At 39.3% G+C, this 18,452-nt stretch overlaps 9 protein-coding genes across 9 annotated transcripts; 7 read left to right on the forward strand and 2 right to left on the reverse strand. All coding sequences in view use genetic code 12, as the record gives it.

Annotated features, from left to right (window-relative positions):
- Window positions 1–54: 54 nt before the first annotated feature.
- CPAR2_500500 (uncharacterized protein) lies at window positions 55–1,080 on the forward strand (the record flags this gene model as incomplete). Its single annotated transcript, XM_036810454.1, has 1 exon — window positions 55–1,080. The coding sequence occupies one exon, from the start codon at window positions 55–57 to the stop codon at window positions 1,078–1,080; it is 1,026 nt and encodes a 341-aa protein (XP_036666989.1).
- Window positions 1,081–1,727: 647 nt separating this feature from the next.
- Window positions 1,728–3,262, forward strand: TUB4 (gamma-tubulin; the record flags this gene model as incomplete). Its single annotated transcript, XM_036810455.1, has 2 exons — window positions 1,728–1,735; window positions 1,792–3,262. 2 exons carry the CDS (start codon window positions 1,728–1,730, stop codon window positions 3,260–3,262), a joined length of 1,479 nt encoding a protein of 492 aa, XP_036666990.1.
- A 303-nt stretch (window positions 3,263–3,565) lies between these two features.
- Window positions 3,566–5,122, forward strand: ARO9 (aromatic-amino-acid:2-oxoglutarate transaminase; the record flags this gene model as incomplete). The annotated part of the gene is made up of 1 exon (XM_036810456.1): window positions 3,566–5,122. One exon carries the CDS (start codon window positions 3,566–3,568, stop codon window positions 5,120–5,122), a length of 1,557 nt encoding a protein of 518 aa, XP_036666991.1.
- Window positions 5,123–5,398: 276 nt separating this feature from the next.
- On the forward strand, window positions 5,399–6,385 carry GVP36 (Gvp36p; the record flags this gene model as incomplete). Its single annotated transcript, XM_036810458.1, has 1 exon — window positions 5,399–6,385. One exon carries the CDS (start codon window positions 5,399–5,401, stop codon window positions 6,383–6,385), a length of 987 nt encoding a protein of 328 aa, XP_036666992.1.
- An 89-nt stretch (window positions 6,386–6,474) lies between these two features.
- Window positions 6,475–8,133, reverse strand: HOM3 (aspartate kinase; the record flags this gene model as incomplete). The annotated part of the gene is made up of 1 exon (XM_036810459.1): window positions 6,475–8,133. The coding sequence occupies one exon, from the start codon at window positions 8,131–8,133 to the stop codon at window positions 6,475–6,477; it is 1,659 nt and encodes a 552-aa protein (XP_036666993.1).
- Window positions 8,134–8,527: 394 nt separating this feature from the next.
- Window positions 8,528–10,366, forward strand: OFD1 (oxidative DNA demethylase; the record flags this gene model as incomplete). The annotated part of the gene is made up of 1 exon (XM_036810460.1): window positions 8,528–10,366. The coding sequence occupies one exon, from the start codon at window positions 8,528–8,530 to the stop codon at window positions 10,364–10,366; it is 1,839 nt and encodes a 612-aa protein (XP_036666994.1).
- A 52-nt stretch (window positions 10,367–10,418) lies between these two features.
- Window positions 10,419–11,789, reverse strand: CGT1 (mRNA guanylyltransferase; the record flags this gene model as incomplete). Its single annotated transcript, XM_036810461.1, has 1 exon — window positions 10,419–11,789. The coding sequence occupies one exon, from the start codon at window positions 11,787–11,789 to the stop codon at window positions 10,419–10,421; it is 1,371 nt and encodes a 456-aa protein (XP_036666995.1).
- Window positions 11,790–12,455: 666 nt separating this feature from the next.
- On the forward strand, window positions 12,456–16,658 carry CPAR2_500570 (DNA-binding E3 ubiquitin-protein ligase; the record flags this gene model as incomplete). The annotated part of the gene is made up of 1 exon (XM_036810462.1): window positions 12,456–16,658. One exon carries the CDS (start codon window positions 12,456–12,458, stop codon window positions 16,656–16,658), a length of 4,203 nt encoding a protein of 1,400 aa, XP_036666996.1.
- Window positions 16,659–16,805: 147 nt separating this feature from the next.
- On the forward strand, window positions 16,806–18,206 carry CPAR2_500580 (uncharacterized protein; the record flags this gene model as incomplete). Its single annotated transcript, XM_036810463.1, has 1 exon — window positions 16,806–18,206. One exon carries the CDS (start codon window positions 16,806–16,808, stop codon window positions 18,204–18,206), a length of 1,401 nt encoding a protein of 466 aa, XP_036666997.1.
- Between the last annotated feature and the right edge of the window lie 246 nt (window positions 18,207–18,452).

Here is an 18,452-nt window from a genome sequence, read left to right on the forward strand (position 1 = left end):
TTTCCATCAATCAAAGGAGTCTCTTCACTATAATCTCACCTCCATCCATTCGCAATGAAGTTCAACTTTGCATCAGTCACATTATTTTTCACAGCTGCAGTTTCAACTGTTGCTGCTATGCCAGCCGCTTCAGCTCCATTGGAATTGACTCCTAGGGAGTTCGATATTGCCAACAATGCTCTCCACAATATGGAACACTACAACACCAAGAGATCTTTATTGAGTGAAGCTGACATTGTCAAAAGAGAATCACAAATTGTCACCGATATTTTGACCATTATCAAAGACACCAACTTGGCTCCAGGTGTTATTGAATATTTCATCTCCGACCCAACCTTGTCAAACATCACCATTAATGTTATTGTTTCTGCTATCAAAAACGGTTGGATTAACTTGGACACATTGTTGAAATCATTAAACGACTCTGGATTGGCTGTTGATGTTATTCAAAACCTTATCAACGATTGTGCTTTCTATGCTCAAATCTTCAAATTGGTTGGCCAATGGCTCGAAAACTTGCCAAACATTATTGCAAACTTGTTGGGTATTAACGCTGCTGCCGTTTCATCTGCTGTTGACAAGAGAGAAATTGCTAGAATGGGTGCAGAATACATCTCCCCAGTTTATGCTAGAGACACCCAAGACATTCTTACCTCATTGATGGAATCATTAAAGAACTCTGGTTTGGCTAACCAAGTTGTTGAAGCTTTGGTTGTTGATGATGACTTCTACACCTGGGGTGGTGAATTGATTTCAAGATTGTTCTCCTCCGGTGCCATCACTCTTGGTGAATTGATTGATGCTTTAGTTGACTCTGGTTTGATCCCATCCCTTATCAAGGCTTTCTTGAATATTGACACCCTTAAATCAGTTATTGTTAACGCTTTGGCTGCTGCATTCGGAAACTGTAAGGACACTTCAACCACCTCATCAATTGTCACCACTCCAACTGGTGGTCCAGCTCCAACTGTTACTACTGGTAGTGCTGATCTTAGTTCACTTCTCAGTGACACTTCATTCAGTACCGTCACTACAACTGGTACTCCAAGCAAGTGTAAGAAGAAGAAGAGATCAACTTAAGGGGTCAATAGATCTTGAGTTGTCACATTTCATATTTTACATTTGTCTTTTTTTTTTCCTTTCTTCGTGGAATTTTTTTTCCTTCAAAGAGAAGTGACTATATTCACGAACAAGCAAAGTTAGATTAGAGGTTGGAAGTTATTGGAAGAGTGATGGTTTGGTTATCTCATAAAAGTGTTTTCTACTGCTGGTCAGAATTTAGAATAAGATAAAAAAATGTTGGTCACTTGATAGTTACACATATGGGAAGATGCTTCTGTTGGTTTAACCTATGGCTGTCTATTGCTCCAATAAAGGTTTAACTGGATTTTTGATTTGCTTTTGTCGTTTTTGGGTACTTGACACTATTCTTTGTTTTATCTTACATTTCCTTTAAAAAAATTCTATACGTTATTTAATCTTTTACAATCAAATACCAAAATACATATACACTAGTTTGTTGTTTATCACATTGAGGTTTTCTAGAGTTTTGTAGAAAGAGAGTTGTGGTAGTGTGATGATAGATTGAGCACCTAGTGGCTGTTCGAATTTGTTGATCTTTTTTTCGAAGTGTAAACAAACAAACAAACAAACAAAGAAAAAAATTATTGACAAAGAAATCCTACGCGTAGACAAACTCATTGACCCAGTACTACAACTTCAGTGCCATGCCAGGGTATGTACTATCCCCCCACTGAGCTCTATTCTAACCGAATACTAACTGCTTTATAGCGAGACTATTACAATACAAGCGGGACAATGCGGGAATCAAGTGGGTCTACAATACTGGCAACAACTAGCTCTAGAGCATGGAATAAACAAAGATGGAACACCAACACTGTATCCAAATACATCATTCAATAGTTCTCAGACTGGCTCTCATCCTTCTCTGCAAGACTCATCACTGGGTCTGGCCAATGGCTCCAAGCGACTACATCGAGAAGACCACCCAGAATTGTTCTTTACACTTTCAGATTCGAATACATATACTCCTCGTTCAATCCTCATTGATTTAGAACCGTCGGTGGTGACCAAAGCATTGAATTCACTACCTATGCTTAATCCAAGAAATACTCACGTTAGCAACCATGGTAATGGTGCCGCCAACAACTGGTCTAACGGATACAAATATGAATCAGAACACATTGAAAATATTTTGAATATAATAGATAAGGAAGTTGACAAATGTGACAATTTGTCCCAGTTTCAATTGATTCATAGTGTGGCTGGTGGTACTGGCCTGGGATGTGGGTCGAAAATGTTGGAAGTATTACAAGATAGATATACCAGCAAAAAGATCATTACCACCAATTCCATTTTCCCTTCGAATGAAAAAACTAGTGATGTTGTGGTACAACCATACAATAGTTTGCTAACGTTGAAAAGATTGATTGAGTTTAGTAATGCAACTTTTGTATTCCACAATGATGCCTTGAATAACATTGAAAATACAGTCTTCAACCAAGGAGGGCTACAAGATCGAGATCTATCAAATGCTACTTCGTTTCAAGGCACAAACAAGCTCATTGCATTTGCAAGTGCATCAGTGAGTAATCCCATGCGATTCCCTAGCTATATGTACAGCTCGATTGAATCAATTGTTGCAGGCTTGGTTCCAACACCAGATTTGAAATTCCTCACAACCTCGGTGGCACCATTCAACACCCAGTCGCACCACAACTACATCAACGAGTATGACATGTTTTTGGAATTGTCAGATGATAGATATAAAACCAATAAATGTGTTTCATCATCATCATCATCATCTTCAGAGATTGCATACATCAGTTTGATGAACTATCTAATCAGTGGATCTCATTTGGATCGTAAGGAGATACGAAAGGGTATTTTGAAAGTTCAAGCACGTACAAATTTTGTACCCTGGACATCTAGATCAGTTGGAGTAGTACACGGCAAGAAATCACCTTATTTGAGTAGTAAGCACCTTGAGGGAATACAGATATCTAACAACACTTCCATCATAGATGTGTTTAACAAGATATTAAGACAGTATGACTTGCTCGTCAAAAGAAGAGCATACTTGAACACTTATGCCGAGGACAACTCTGCTGAGGAGATGGAGCGTGTGGTTGACATGCTTAGCGAGTGCAAGGAGTCAGTGGTGAGAGTAATTGACGAGTACAGTGCATGTAGGAGTATCAATTACTTGGAGGATGAAGATGATGTAGAAATGGATATGTAGCTGTTGTTTGGTTTAATGAACGATTTTTTCTTTCTTGAAAGCTCGCTGATTATTTTTGGCAACGGAGTTAATATGACGGAATTGGATCGACATAAAAAACAAAAAAGTGTGGAACGTTACACAAAGAAGAACACATTGACCAAAGAATGGGTATGGCGTTAAAGTGCCTTAATCTAAATTACTAATCTACAAATCAAATTTCATCATCATTGACGAAACAATTTTATATAAGAGGTACTCTCCTCCTTTGACTCGTTACAAACCAATAAAGACCCAAACTAAAGCTATTCCCTCAACTGTGATATGACTGACGCCTCCCAATTCATTTCTAAAAGAGCACAATCTCGCAAATCAAGTCATTTTGCCAACGTGCCAACTGAGCAACCACCGGCTGGGTTCAAACCGCACTCCAAACCTTTATTGTTATCATATGGTACTCCAAATGATGGGTTTTTCCCCATTGACTCGATTGATGTGAATTTGGTCAAATTCCCTTTTGAGCACCAATCAAAGCAGGGCCATGCTAATGGGAGTGGTTCTACTTCAAAAGCCAACAATGGCTACACAAAGGAAGAGGAAAATTCAACTAGTGTTCACATTTCGAGACACACCAAAACCCCTAATTTGCTCGACTTGTCGAGGGGATTGCAATACGCCCCCGTTCCTGGTCTTGAACCGTTGTTGGAATTCACCAAAGACTTTATTGCGAAAACGCATAAACCAGCTTACGACGACTGGGGCCTGATTTTATCTACAGGTGCTAGTGATGGATTGAATAAAGCATGTGATGCAATATTGGACCCAGGCGATGTCATCCTCGTTGAGGAATTCACCTTTACTCCATTTCTTAAATTTGTAAACAATGTGGGCGGTGTGCCAGTGCCAGTCAAGATTAATTTGTCAAATGATTCAGATGGTCTTGATTTTGAACATTTGGAAAACTTGTTGAAAAATTGGTCCAAAGAACACCCTAGTTTACCAAAACCCAAAGCATTGTACACAATTTCCACCGGTCAAAATCCAACTGGGTTTACTCAAACGGTTGAGTTTCGTCGCAAGGTTTACAAGTTGGCAGAAGAACACAATTTTGTAATCATTGAGGATGATCCATATGGTTACTTGACATTGCCAAAATATGACCCATCTAGATTTTCAAGCACAGACAAAGTAGACCCAGCAGAATTGAAGAATGATTTAACCATTGAGGATTATTTGTCCAATCATTTGACACCTTCCTACTTAGAGCTCGATACTACTGGGCGTGTCATTAGAGTTGAGACGTTTTCCAAATTGTTCGCCCCTGGTTTGCGTCTTGGATTCGTCATTGGCCATGCCAAAATTATCGATGCTATTAAGAATTACGCCGAAGTCGCAAACAGAGGTGCATCAGGCTTGTCTCAAACAGTGGTGAACAATGTAATCCAGGATAAATTGGGAGGTATAGATGGGTGGTTGAACTGGATATTGAAGATGAGAGCGACATATTCACATAGAAAGGATCTCTTGTTACAATCAATTTACCAATCAGAAGCTTTCAAAAAGGGATTGGTGGACGTTATCGACCCCAAAGCAGGAATGTTTGTCACTTTTAAGGTGAAATTTTTGGACCCTGCAGAAGGCAACATCGGTGGTGATGAAGTAGTTTCAGCAATGAAACAATTATTGTGGAAAATCATTAGCCATGGTGTATTGGTTGTTCCTGGATATAATATGACAGTTGATCAAAATTTCAGCTTGGAAAGAAGTAACTTTTTTAGATTGTGCTATGCACCACTTGATAATGATGACGATATCATCGAGAGTGGAAGACGCTTGACCGATGCTGTCTTGGAGTTTCACAACAACGGTAACAAATTTTGATACAGTCGTATAAAGTTACATAAAAGCCAGTTATCTGATTGTAATTCGTGCTTTCTTATTTAAAACCTCGTAATCTCATGCCTCTATCATAAAGTTGTGTTTGGTAGCGTCGAATCGTCTCAATTGTCACAGCCAACACGAGAATAAAAAAACGCAACATATTAATTTTTCCTTTCAGAACCCTCACAACCTCCCCCTTCAAAACCTTTGGAGAAACACGTATCATTTTACATATATCTCAGCGAGCGTGCCAACCTAACCCCTTACACATCAACAATGTCATTCAATTTCTCAAACTTTACCAAGGATATCAAATCTTTTGGCGATCGAATCAGCACCGAGTTCAACAAGGAGGTGGTACCATTAGCGCAAAGAACCTCAAGATTAGTCCAAGAAAGAATTGGTAGAGTCAATCAAGATGATATATCCCAATTGCCATCAGAATATATTGACTTGGCCAACAAGTGCAACAACATTGAACTGTTGTACAAGAATGTTTTGAAAGTGACTTCCAACTATGAAAATGAGTCATATGATTATCCAACTAATTTACAAGAATCATTTACTGAATTTAGCCACAATGTCACTACCAGATTCAGCAACTTAAGTAAAGCTACCACCACTGCTGAAGCACAAGCAGCCTTGATCAATGCTGGGAGTGATGAAGCTAAACCTCCCAAAACATTGTATCACGCGTTGAGTAGAGCAACAGATGCCAGTATCTTGACCAAAGAGACCGAGTCTGGTACCGATGCAAGCGATCCTTTGATTAAAGGGTTGGACTTGTACTCATCAAATTTGAACAAGATTGCTAATGCCAGATTGGGACAAGATCAATTGATCAAACTGAAATTCAACAAACCATTAACAACAACTTTGCGTTCATTAATATCACAATCCAACAAGATCCAAAAGAAGGTGGAGGAGAAAAGAATTGATTACGACTTGAGCAGATATAACTTGACCAATTGTACCAACCCGGCCAAGGAGTCCAAATTGAGAGTTGATATGGAAAATGCCGAAGATGATTTTGCCAATACTGTAGAAGATGCAATCAATATAATGCAAAATGTGATTGAAAATGCCAAACCATTACAGGAGTTTTTGGAATTGATTAAAGCTCAATTGGCGTATCACAAATTGGCTAGTGAACTTTTGGGTGGTATGGTTGTTGAATACGAGGAGTTGATCAACCAACAAGAAAAATTGAGTGAAGGTGCCAAAAATAAAGATGACAGAGAAGGTGGTGACTTTGATATTTAGTAATGTTAAAGTGGAAATCCATGTATTTTTCTTTTTTGATCAGTGTGAAAAAAAGATGCATACCTCTTATTTGTCTATTTACATACTAATTATTCTCCAAACTTGAGTGCTTCTAATCGTATATCGACCGCGGATGCGCTTGCTGATTCCTCATATACATAATTCCCTTCCAATAATTTGGCATGTATAGATTGCAATGCTCTTAGCGTATCCTTTTCATTGATGACTGCACTTATATTTATCTCGTTTGCTCCTTGACTAATCATTTCAATGTTTATCTTTTCATCAGCCAACACTTTAAACATGTTTCCTGCAATGCCAATGAAATTCACCATTTGTTTGCCAACGAGAGACACAATAGTCATTTTTCTTGTCACATCCACCGTACCCATCTTGCTCAACTCAAACAATGCATGTTTGAGTTGATGCTCTTGATCTATTTGAACTGAAAGAGCCATGGATACGTGAACTTCTGAAGTGGAAATCAAATCAACCACTAACTTATACTTGTCCAAAGTTGTGAAAAGATGAGCAAGAAACCCATGACTCAATGTTTTTTTATTCGAATGGACATTGACAACGACAATGTCTTGTTTTGCGGTGATGGCTGTCGCCGATCTTCTCTTGTGTGATGTGATATAACTAACAGGCAAAGTCTCATAAGCAGCAGGTGGATGGGGTGGGGTGGCCTCACCACGTCTAGCAATATTATCAGGATAAATGATTGTACCTTTGCCATGGGGATTGATGACGTTTTTGATTCTAATGGGAATTTTGGCTTTAATAACTTGTTCCATAGTGAAAGGGTGTATGACTTCACTTCCATAGTATGTCAACTCTGCTGCCTCTTCTGGAGTAACACTATCCAATAATCTAGCATTTGGCACTTTTCTTGGATCTGCTGTAAAGATTCCATCAACTTCTTTCCATATTTGCAACTCGTCTGCTTGAACACCAACGGCTGCTAAAGCTGCACACAAGTCGGTGTATCCTCTTCCAACTCCATTAAGTAAACCACCGGGAACAACACCAAAGTATCCAGTAATGACAGGAATGACATCATCTTCTCCCTCAGTAGCTTGATTTATTCTAGATCCAATTTCCCTCGCCATGTACTTATAAAACTCGTCATTGAACCCATCTGTAAAGTCATAACTCAATGGAATCAAGTCCGACAAGTCAATATATACAGCTTTTAGTCCGTGGTCCTTCATTAATGCAGTCATAAAGATACATGACAATTTCTCACCAATGGACATCACTGAATCCAATGATCTAGGGCTAATTTCTCCAATGATTTGACATGCATGAAGCAATTCACGACCATGTCTGATTTCCGATTTGATGTCCTCCACTAATTGCAGTTTGATTGCATCCAGCAGAATCAAACTTCCGCAATTGTCGATGTGATCTTTCTCAATAATGTCCAAAAGAGCACCGTAATCCTCATGGTCAGCAGCCAAATCCGCTGATCTAATCAATCGTGATGTGGTACCTTCACTTTTGGTCTTGGATGATCTTGCCGAACAAACTACAGCAACTTGATTCAGCTTGACAAAGTCCTTGACAATGTCATCAACAATCTCTCTAGCAAACTTACCCACTGAAGTACCACCAAATTTCTGCACTACCCAACCTTTCTGGAGGAGTGGTTTATTCGAAGATAAGCCTGTAGGCGTGGGCGTGTTTGATTTGAAGTCAAGCACAGAATTATAGGATCTTGAGCCTAATGACGGTGATCTAGACATGTTTAATGCAGTAAAGGTTGCAAGAAAAAAGTTGGGTGGATGTCTTTATGAATTTATCACTGGATCTTAGGTCAATGCAATCAAACTAAGGAGGGCTCCCTTTTGTCAAAAAATGAAGAGAAGTTGTTTATTTAGTAATATTGAATACCATTCTGACTCAATCTAACGGGTGAAAAAAAAAAAGAAAGGAAAAGCGAAATCTTGAATGTGAGTCAATCTAGTCACGTGCATTTGAGTAACCTACTAATTACCTTCTTTTGTGTGTTCAATTTGCGCAAGGGAAGTAAGGTAGCGCTCTTACTTCCTCCGATGCGGCGGCGGTCCAAAATCAGATGATCTAGATTAAGTACATTTATTTTTCTCATCTGTAAACTACAATCATTAAGTTGAAATTATGGCACCATCAAAGAGGCCTCAAGAGACTGCTGTGGCAGAGGAGGAGTCATCACCCAAGAAGCTAAATACCAACTTCACCAAAGAAGATATTGAGCACTTTTTCAATGCTCAAATTTGGAAGTCAGAGTTTCAAGATGAGATTCAAAAGCAAGTGAAAGAGAGCTCACCATATAAATGGGGAACCATCAAGCATCTCATGGATGATACACTCTTGCGTCAAGTGAGGAAAGAGGTGTTATCAGAAATTGCATTCACAAAGAAAGAGACTGATATTTACAAAGTTTATCAGCTGGGAGATCTTGCCAATTTGTCGGGTTTGGATTGGAATGACTTGTCCAGGCTACCTTCATTGTATAAATTACGAGCTGCGATATACTCCCAAGAGTTTAGGGATGTTGTTTCTAGAATCACAGGGTGCGGTAAGTTGAGTGGGGTGAAAACTGATATGTCAATCAATACGTACACCAAAGGTTGCCATTTGTTAACTCACGACGATGTCATTGGCAGCAGAAGGGTCAGTTTCATCCTTTACATGCCTGATCCTGACAAAGTATGGAAACCACAATATGGTGGAGCTTTGAGATTATTCCCCGCTGTTGTCCCCAATGTTCCCCATACTGACTATGAATGCAAGTTAGTACCTCAGTTTAACCAAATAGCTTTTTTCACCGTCCAGCCTGGATTGAGTTTTCATGATGTTGAAGAAGTTCGCGAGGAAAAGCATAGGTTATCAATTCAAGGATGGTTTCACATTCCCCAACCTGGAGAGGATGGATTCGTTGAGGGCGAGCAAGAAAAGACCGAGGCCATGTCCACATTGCAACAGCTTCAAAGTAAAGAATTGCAAGAGTTTGATTTTCCAAAAAGCATCAGAACTGAGATCAACCCCCTTGAAATGAAGAATATTCAATCATGCGAGCGACTCAATCAACAAGACATTGATTACTTGAAATACTTCATCAACCCTACTTATCTCAACCCCACACATATTCGGAAATTGAGCGAATTTTTCATTGATGAATCGCTTGTTGAATTAAAAGACTTTTTCAATGATGATTACGCTTCCGTTTTGAAACAGCTACTCAGAGATGTTGAGATTAACACTGAAACACCCCAAAATTCGACAGAGGTGCGACACCCATGGAAAATTGCCGTACCACCTCACAAGCAACGCTTCATGTATATTGATGGTACGTCTTATCATGGGTTATCGAAAGGGGAGATTAAACACATCAATGAAGTAGGTCCTCAGGAACAACCTAATTTCACGCTTCTTAAACAATCAAATAACCTTAACCCAACAGACTCCAAAATCATTGAAATTTGTGAATTTCTAAAATCAGTGGCCTTTAAAAAATGGTTAAAGATACTCACTGGGTTGATACTTGCCAATGAACAAATTCTAGCACGGAGGTTTAGACCGGGACATGATTTTATTTTGGCAACAACAGTGGACTCAGATGCCGGTAGAAATGATTACGAAGAAAACGTTTTGCTTGAAGCAACATTAAACCTTACTCCAACTGCGGCAACCGGTAAAAAGTCCAACAGTTGGGAATCAGGTGAATTTGGGGGGTATGAATTATGCATGGCGCAAAATACCAATGACGGTGACGAGGAAGATGATCCCGCGATTTACCGTTCATCCAAAGATTCTGAAGAGGATAGTGTGTTATACACGAGTCAATGTAAATGGAACACCCTTACTTTAATGGTTAGAGATGCATCGTTATTGAAATTCGTAAAATATGTTAGTATTAATGCAAAGGGATCTAGGTGGGATATTAGTTGTCAATGGAATATAAAAGCGGAAACCGAGGAAGAAACAGAAAACTAGGAAAATTGTTAAAAAGTTTATTAATATAATACAAGTGCTAATACAAATTCTTTTACTCGTCATCACTGTCTTCGTAGGTTGGAATTTCGTCCAATTGATTTGGAGGCTGTAGTGGTTGTTGATGTTGTTGGTGGTGTTGGGGTTGATGTTGCTCTGTTTTTGCTGAATCGAGTCTAACTCTTTTTGGTGGAGGGTCATCGTGTGCATTGAAATGATGCTGGCTGTGGTGAGGTGGTCCACCATTGGAATGCCTACGTTTACGCTCCATTTCTCGACGTTTCCAAGCCAATTGAATCTTTTTGCAACTATCAACAACTTCTTTCTCTTTTACTCCATCCTTGATACTTAACAAAATCTTCTCAACCACACTAATATGATTACCGGTGCTTTTATCGTTTCTGAAACGAAGCATCTCCCAGTATCCTTTCTTTGTCTGGGACTGACGGCATTCCGCAATACGGCCCTGAAGTGGTTCACCAAGTGCTTTCAAACGCTCCCAATCGTCATCGGATAAATTTAACCGGGTAAAGTCCGTATGCACATTTGAACCTTGCCATACTCGTAATTTTATCAAGTCCGGCTTCGAATCGTAATCGGTGTAAGTAGACGATGGGTCCCTTTCGTCCATGTCAGGGTCCTGAAATTGATTGAATACAAATTCGAGCTGGAAATCAACAGTATTTTCTTCTGCTGGTTTCCACTTTAGCAACGTTTGGTCAGTTCCAAACACGTATGGAGTTTCAGCACAAGTGTAAATTAGTCCATCAGACGAATGAAACAACTGGTCCATTTTACTCAATACATCATCAGCATGATATGACGTCAACATAGACTTGAACCCAACTTTGAATGGAAAGTCGGGCGAGTTGATGACTTCGGGATGCGTTTTTTTGAACTGATCAAATGGTTTCATGACATTTTCTGTAATATACCCCAATCGTTTAGGCAATTGACGGTCAATTATACATTTCCCATTTATTGCCAACGCATCGAATATACAATATCGAAGAACTGGCTCACTGACATTCTTATTCTCCAATACTAATTCGCCATCTAAAAGTGTACCGTGATGATATGTCATGTTATTTGGAGTCTCCTTAATCGAAAGCGGGAAATGAATATTGGGGATGTAGTAATAGTCATTTGTGCGAGTAATCAAAAACACACCTTCTCCCTTTTCAGGATCGTTGATGATAAACAAAAGACACCTAAGTCCATCTGATTTCTCACACACAAAGTAGTCTCTTTGCAATAATGTCTCCTCTAGATGCTTTCTTTCAAACGATACCGGTTGTGAGCCAGGGAAAGAAGTGCCTCTTCTTCCCAAAAGTTCGGCCACCATTAAACGTAACTCTTGTGCATCTTCATCATCAAGTCTATCCCCAGGGATTACTGGTATATCTCGTTCCTCGAGCTGAATCATTGGGAAATGTCGTTTGGGTCTCCTCGTTTAGTAGGGCTTCTTCTGGATTGTTTTGTTTTCACTTTCCGAAAGGGTTCTATCTTTTTTTTTTTTTTTTTTTTTTTTTTTTCGCTCTATCTCTGTCGCTCTCCCACCATGGGACAATGTTGGTAACAACCCCATGATACTACATGATGATCCATGAGAGCAGTGGAAATTGAGGGGATAGCCGGGAGACTTGTTACCCGCCTGTGTTGAGATAGCAGCATGATAACGGGTATTGTCGTAGTTCAAGGCTGCCTTAAACACTTTATATCGATAACCTCAACCTCAGTCTTTCAGGACGTAGTAGTGAAGGACTGTATAGTCTTCGTTGTAGTAGCCAAGGTAAAACTTCCTTTTCTATCTCTTGCGTTGAATTCACTCTTTAAAAGCGTTATAGTCAACATCTTGGAGAGGGAGAGGGGAAACTTGTTGTCCCAAGATATTTTTCAAAAAATTTGAGTGATTTTTCACACCACCATATATTCTGCATTACACTTAATTCACCTAACAAAGCAGTTACAGAAGTGCATAAGAAAGTGTCGTTGCCCTTGATATTTCGTGTCAGCATCATTTCCGTTACATTCGCTTTAGTTAAACTGGATTTAATTCCTGCCTCACCTGCTTAACCAGATACTGACTGATATGTCTCAAACCACTACTCGACCAAAGAGGAAAGCGGCAACAAACAAATTCTATAATGACTCGTTAGAGCTGCAACTAGATTACGAGCTGTCAGCTTCCTCAGTGGTATCAACGAATTCAAGTACAACATCAACCCCAAGATCGAATTCCAGTAACAAAAGAAAGAAGACCAATCCCTCTACAAAGAAATTAGTGGCTCAAGATAGCCCGAATGTGAAAACATCCAGCGATTGCCTAACATCACAGGTTCCCTACAACTGGCAACCTCCGCCTACTCAAGAAGACTACTTTTCAAACAAGCTAGATTTGACTGATGCATATATTGATTTGAGAACCCAGACACTATACTGCCCACATCAGGATGATTCAGTATCCACCAATCATAAGAGGGGAAGAAACACCAAACCATTCTCGCTTTCCAAAGGTCAGTGTATTTATATGATTAGTGAACCTCCTGGTGAGCCTTACTACATTGGGAGAATACGAGGCTTCACCAACAATAAATACCACAAGTACAATGATTCATCCTTGGAATCAAACACTGCTGAAGAGCTAACAGTGCCTGCTAAAGGTTACCAATTTCTTATACAGTGGTTTTTTAGGCCTCGTGACGTTTCAAAAGCAACATCCGATTCACGGTTGCTTTACGCCACGATGGATTCTGACGCTTGTCCATTAGCAAGTTTTCGCGGGATTGTTAATGTACAGTTGAAGCAGGACATAGAAGATAGCTACAACGGACTCAATTCACAGGTTCCAAATAATCGAAAAACGCAATCAAAATCGCAAACTCCAACCGGCAACAATTCTTCTATTGAATCGTACGTGCAACAGCCAAATTGTTTCTACTTTGATCGTTTGTACGATAGATACATGATCCGATCTTATGATGTTTTGCTGACGGAAAATCTTTTACAATATGCTCAAGTGGAAAACAGCAAGTCAAGGAACTTCCTAATTGCATTGAATAAGCGATTTGAGTACATATTTTGCGAGACACATAGGACGAAATCATTGATCAACTCATTCAAAGCCAATACTTGTAATTGTGACATCTGTGGATTGTGGTGCGATGGAGCAGACTCGATAAATTGTGTCGAGTGTGACAAGTACTTCCACATGTATTGTCTAGATCCACCCTTGCAAAAGAAACCCAGTCGTGGGTTTTCATGGTCATGTGCCGTTTGCGCAAAGAAGCACGAGATTGAGTATCATCAAAAGAAAATCTTGATGCTCCTGCATGACAATAAATCTTCAAATCAAGAGAGTCTAGAGGAAGAGTTGAGTGCATTGGAGTCTTTAGAAGCCGAGGTGAAAGATTTAGACAAAGACCAATCCATGGAGGTCAATTCCGTTGACGCAGTACTTCCTCGATACGAAATTATGGCAAAGGAGTTTTTAAAGAATGATGCTAACACATCTTTCGAAGAACGGAGAAGACTTAAAGAGGAATGGTGTATGAGATATCTTGGATTGAATGCAAAATTAGAGGAAGCTGTAGACTTGGATGACAAATCACCGTACCCTCGAGCATCAACCAGGGTAGGAACCAAACATCAAGCTGTTTATATCCCCGAGTGCAACGGTCATCCAATCGTTTACTACGACGTTGAAAAATCACCAAAGAAGAAGCAACCCAGCAACAAGTCGAAAAGCAAAGAGAAGCAAGACGAGATTCAAAAATTAATGGTCCCTAAGGAGTTTCAAGAATGCGACCCAAAAGAATATCCCGAGTGGTTACAGCCACGACCTAAGGGATACATTGAACGTGGAGTTGATGATGGAGCTGGGGTGACGTGTACATTACTTTGGAAATCATCGGCAAAAGACATTGCAGACAATTTTGAACACCTTGACGCTTTTGTTGCGCAATGTGCACCCATTGCTGAATCGCTTGGACTTTGTCCCAATTCGCCCAATTTTTGTGATGCAGTGGTTCACCTGTACATGGTACACAATGGCAATACTGATAAAGCATTCGCAGATGTTGCAAAATTAGACAAGAAGAAACTCAAGGAGCCAGTTTTCAATAGAGAAGAGATCAAGAGGTTCGAAGCTGGAGTTCGGGAGTTTGGAAGTGAGTTGTATTATGTCCAAAAGAAAGTTCGTACGCAGCCACTACACGCAGTGGTGCGTTTTTACTATCTTTGGAAAAAGACTAAGAATGGTCGACAAATTTGGGGCAATTTTGAAGGTCGAACAAAAAAACTGCACAATCCCGTAAAACTAGAGCAGAATGAGAAAAAACCAGAGCATATAATCATTGATGATTTGGCTAACCCCGATGACGATTCGTCGTATGAGAATGATAAGATACACGCGCATGGGTCTCAATTTGTTTGCAAGCATTGTGGAAATACTTCATCATTTCAATGGTTTAGAATATCTGGACATGATGCCAAAAAGTTGGATGACTTTGGGAATGTTGTAGCCTTGTGTTTTCGATGTGCCAAGTTGTGGAGAAGGTATGCCGTGGTATGGGAGACACCAGAAGAAGTGTTTAAAAAGGTTTCAAAATCCAGTGGTTGGCGGAAGGGAGTTGAAAGTGAGTTGATAAATGACGCAAACGCTATATTACGGTTTGCTGAAATGTCCAATGTGGCAGTCTCACCCGATGTGAAGAATGATCCGCTAGTGGATATCAAACAAGAGCCTATCATTGAAAAGAGAGCAGATTCTAAGAGAAAGTTGACTACTTCTGCATCCAGCGCCACGACGCCAAAAGCAATCAAATTGGAGCACGCTAAAATTGACAAGAATGAGTTGAAAATTCAAAAGCAGGATACACGACCGTTGCCAAGGATTGATGAATTGATCGCCAAGAACTTAGGAACACCAACTAAGAATGTGCTTTTCAACCAAAATTACTTAGTTCCAAGGTCGATCCGAATACCAAAAAAGTTGACAGCAGAAGAGGCTGCAACCACAATTGGTCCCATTGTTGATAATCATCGAGAGATTCAACTAGCCGATGTTTACACCCCGCTTGTACCACTCCAAACTCCACACTTGACATCGATTGAGTTACCATTCAAACCACAAGAACGAAAGTGTTGTGTTTGTAGAGAACATGACACGACCAAATCAGCGCTTTTGGAAACGTTGATTTGTGCCAATTGTGGAGTCAACGTTCATGCATCATGCGCTGGGTACTCAGTTCCCGAGAAATTAAAACCGTTAAAGGAATGGTTATGCGAGCCTTGTACAAATGATATGCGACCAATTAACAATGCCATTTACTCGTGTTGTTTGTGCTTGGCCCATGAAACTAATTTCGAGTTGTGTCTTCTTGGGTCACCACACGTGAGACCTGATTTTTTGAAACCTACTGCCGATGGAAGATGGAGTCACTTGTTATGTGTTATTTTCAATAGCGAATACGCCAGCTTTAAGAAACCGAACAACTCAGTAGCGCATAGCTTCTTGACACTTGATGATGTAACGAAAGTGTATTTGAATAATTGCAAATTGAAATGTGGTATCTGCCAATCATACAATGGGGCATTAGTTCGTTGCGATCTTTGCGAGACTCCAACATACTATCATCCTACTTGTGCACAAGATACTCCAAATTACAAATTGGGTTTCAAGTTGGAGGCTGGTGTTAAATCCTCACAAAATGTCAAGGTGGATGATAAAGTGGGTAAATTGAGATCAATTTTGGTTTGTCCCAAACATGATCAATCAAAAGACACCATTCTTAATTTCCGAACGTTGGGGAAAAGGGCTACTGGTAGGGATAGTGAAAGCAAACCCATTATTCAGTTGTTTTTGGAAGATATTATAAAGCTAAGCAAACCGGTTTCTAGTGGATCCCATGCAAAGGCGTTACGTTATATCGAACATAGAAATTTGTATTTTGGAAAGTCACATAGTGGAGATGGGAACTTGAACAGTAGCATGAAGCGCAAGACTTGTTTACAATGCTCAACAGACATGTCACCAATATGGTGGCCAGCTGATTCAGGAAATAGTTACCATGTTGTTTGTCAAACTTGCCACCATAATGGTAAGCTTACAGAGTCCAAAGCTAATGAGTTGCTTGATTTATCGAAACCCTTGAATGGAGAATATTACGGCATCAAGGATGAAAATGATTCAGTGAGGAATGTCTACCATTCAGAGCCTATAAACGAGGCTTCATTGGCAGCTCCTGTTGAAACTACTAGATCAAAGATTTCATTAGGTGATATACTTATTTAGCTGTATAGAAAAGAGAAGGTGGTGTTGCCTCACGTGATACTTTTCAAAACCAATGAAACACAAAAACGTAGAAAAAAACAACAAAGCAATGATAAGGGATCTCCGTCACAAGCGATACAGTGAAAGGTATATTGATTCTGAGTAACCATGATATATGAAACAGCAATATACCCAGGTGTTGGTATTGGAAACAATATTAAACTTGGACACACGTTGTATGAAGTTATCAATGAATTAAACAAGTATGAATATAGATACCAAGTCATGTATTCTGAAAAGAATTACTATCAGTCACCAATACTAGTTCAAATAGTTGATTTAGACATTAGGTTAACGTTTCAAAACCAAAAGGATCAAATATTGCGTTTGATTGAGTTTCTACATCTAAATGGCAAGCAAAAAAAGAGTAGAGCTTTACGACTACTATACAAGAATCAAAGCTTGAATGAATTTGAACAGTCTTTGCAAGGTGACGACGATGACGATGACGATGATGTATTCAACAATCACTCAAAATCACTGCATTCGATGAGTATGAACAATTCAAACTCACTCAATGGTTCCAACCAGATGGAAAATGGAGCTAGGATTACATCATCTGGCCCTTCATTTCAATTGATCTACAACAAAATCCTAGGACCAACATATCCGGGAGTGCTCAATAAATCCACCAAGTCGTATATCCTCTCATATCCGGGAATCGCATTCAAGTACAAGATCATCAATGAGGAACTATGCCACAAATTGGTTGATCAATCGAGTGAGTCGGTATTGGATTCACTAATTAATTGGGAAAACCCCAATGATATCGTCTGTGATTCCATTGCGGTATTCAAGGGCAAAACATGGAGTGAGTATAAAGCAAATAATCAGGTGACGCAAAGCTCCAATTTTATAATAGACCTAGATAAAGGAGTTATAGTAGCCAATGGGAATCGTTATATTGAGATTGGGAAATCAACGCAACAGGATGTCATTGATATACTAGGTCCTCCAGAAGACAAATTCAACAAATATGATTCAAGATTACTCATACACAACTATCTTAGTGATGACACAAGTGAAGAAGATGCGCAAAAAGATTTCAAGAATTGCAAGTTTCACAATTACTATAAACTTGGTATTGATATCTTGTACGACTTAAAAACTCCACCAACAGCTTCAGCAAACACATTAAACAGTGTTGTCAATAAAGTCGTACTTCACAATGGAGGTATTGTTGAAGATCTTAGCTTTATGAAATGGAATCGTTGTAACTGGACAATTGAATCTAGTCAATTTGCAAATACTATAAATTCATCAATGTATTTTGAAGAGCTTCCTTCAGGATTTAAAGATTTGACACCAGTGTTTTTGAATAGATATGAATCAGAGTTTATCGATAATGATTTGGATATTATTGATTTACCAAACATTGATGTTAAAAAGGATTCAGTAAAGAGTGCCAAGTTGAAAAGATGGGGTCAGTCAAAACTTTACGGATTAGAAAGATGTATTGTTGAAGTGATTAACTCAAACGGTTGCATAAGTAGTATAACCATATACTGATTCAAACTTGTATACAAGTTTAGTGAGTGTCGCTATTTTATATGTAATGTTATTTCTCTATGTTTTGCGACAATAGTCTAGTTTCCATCTCAATTTGTGTAAGAAATTGATAAGAGACAACAGCAAATTCTTATCGTCCAATCAGCGCACAGCATTTTGGTAAGTATCATAAATTCACAAAACTACATGCTTAAATTGCACAAAGCAAAACGGAGGGCTCTAAACAATCCATTCTCTTGATAAGAA

This window comes from Candida parapsilosis, contig 006139 (genome assembly GCF_000182765.1).
Source record: "Candida parapsilosis strain CDC317 annotated contig 006139".
NCBI classification, from domain to species: domain Eukaryota; kingdom Fungi; phylum Ascomycota; class Pichiomycetes; order Serinales; family Debaryomycetaceae; genus Lodderomyces; species Lodderomyces parapsilosis.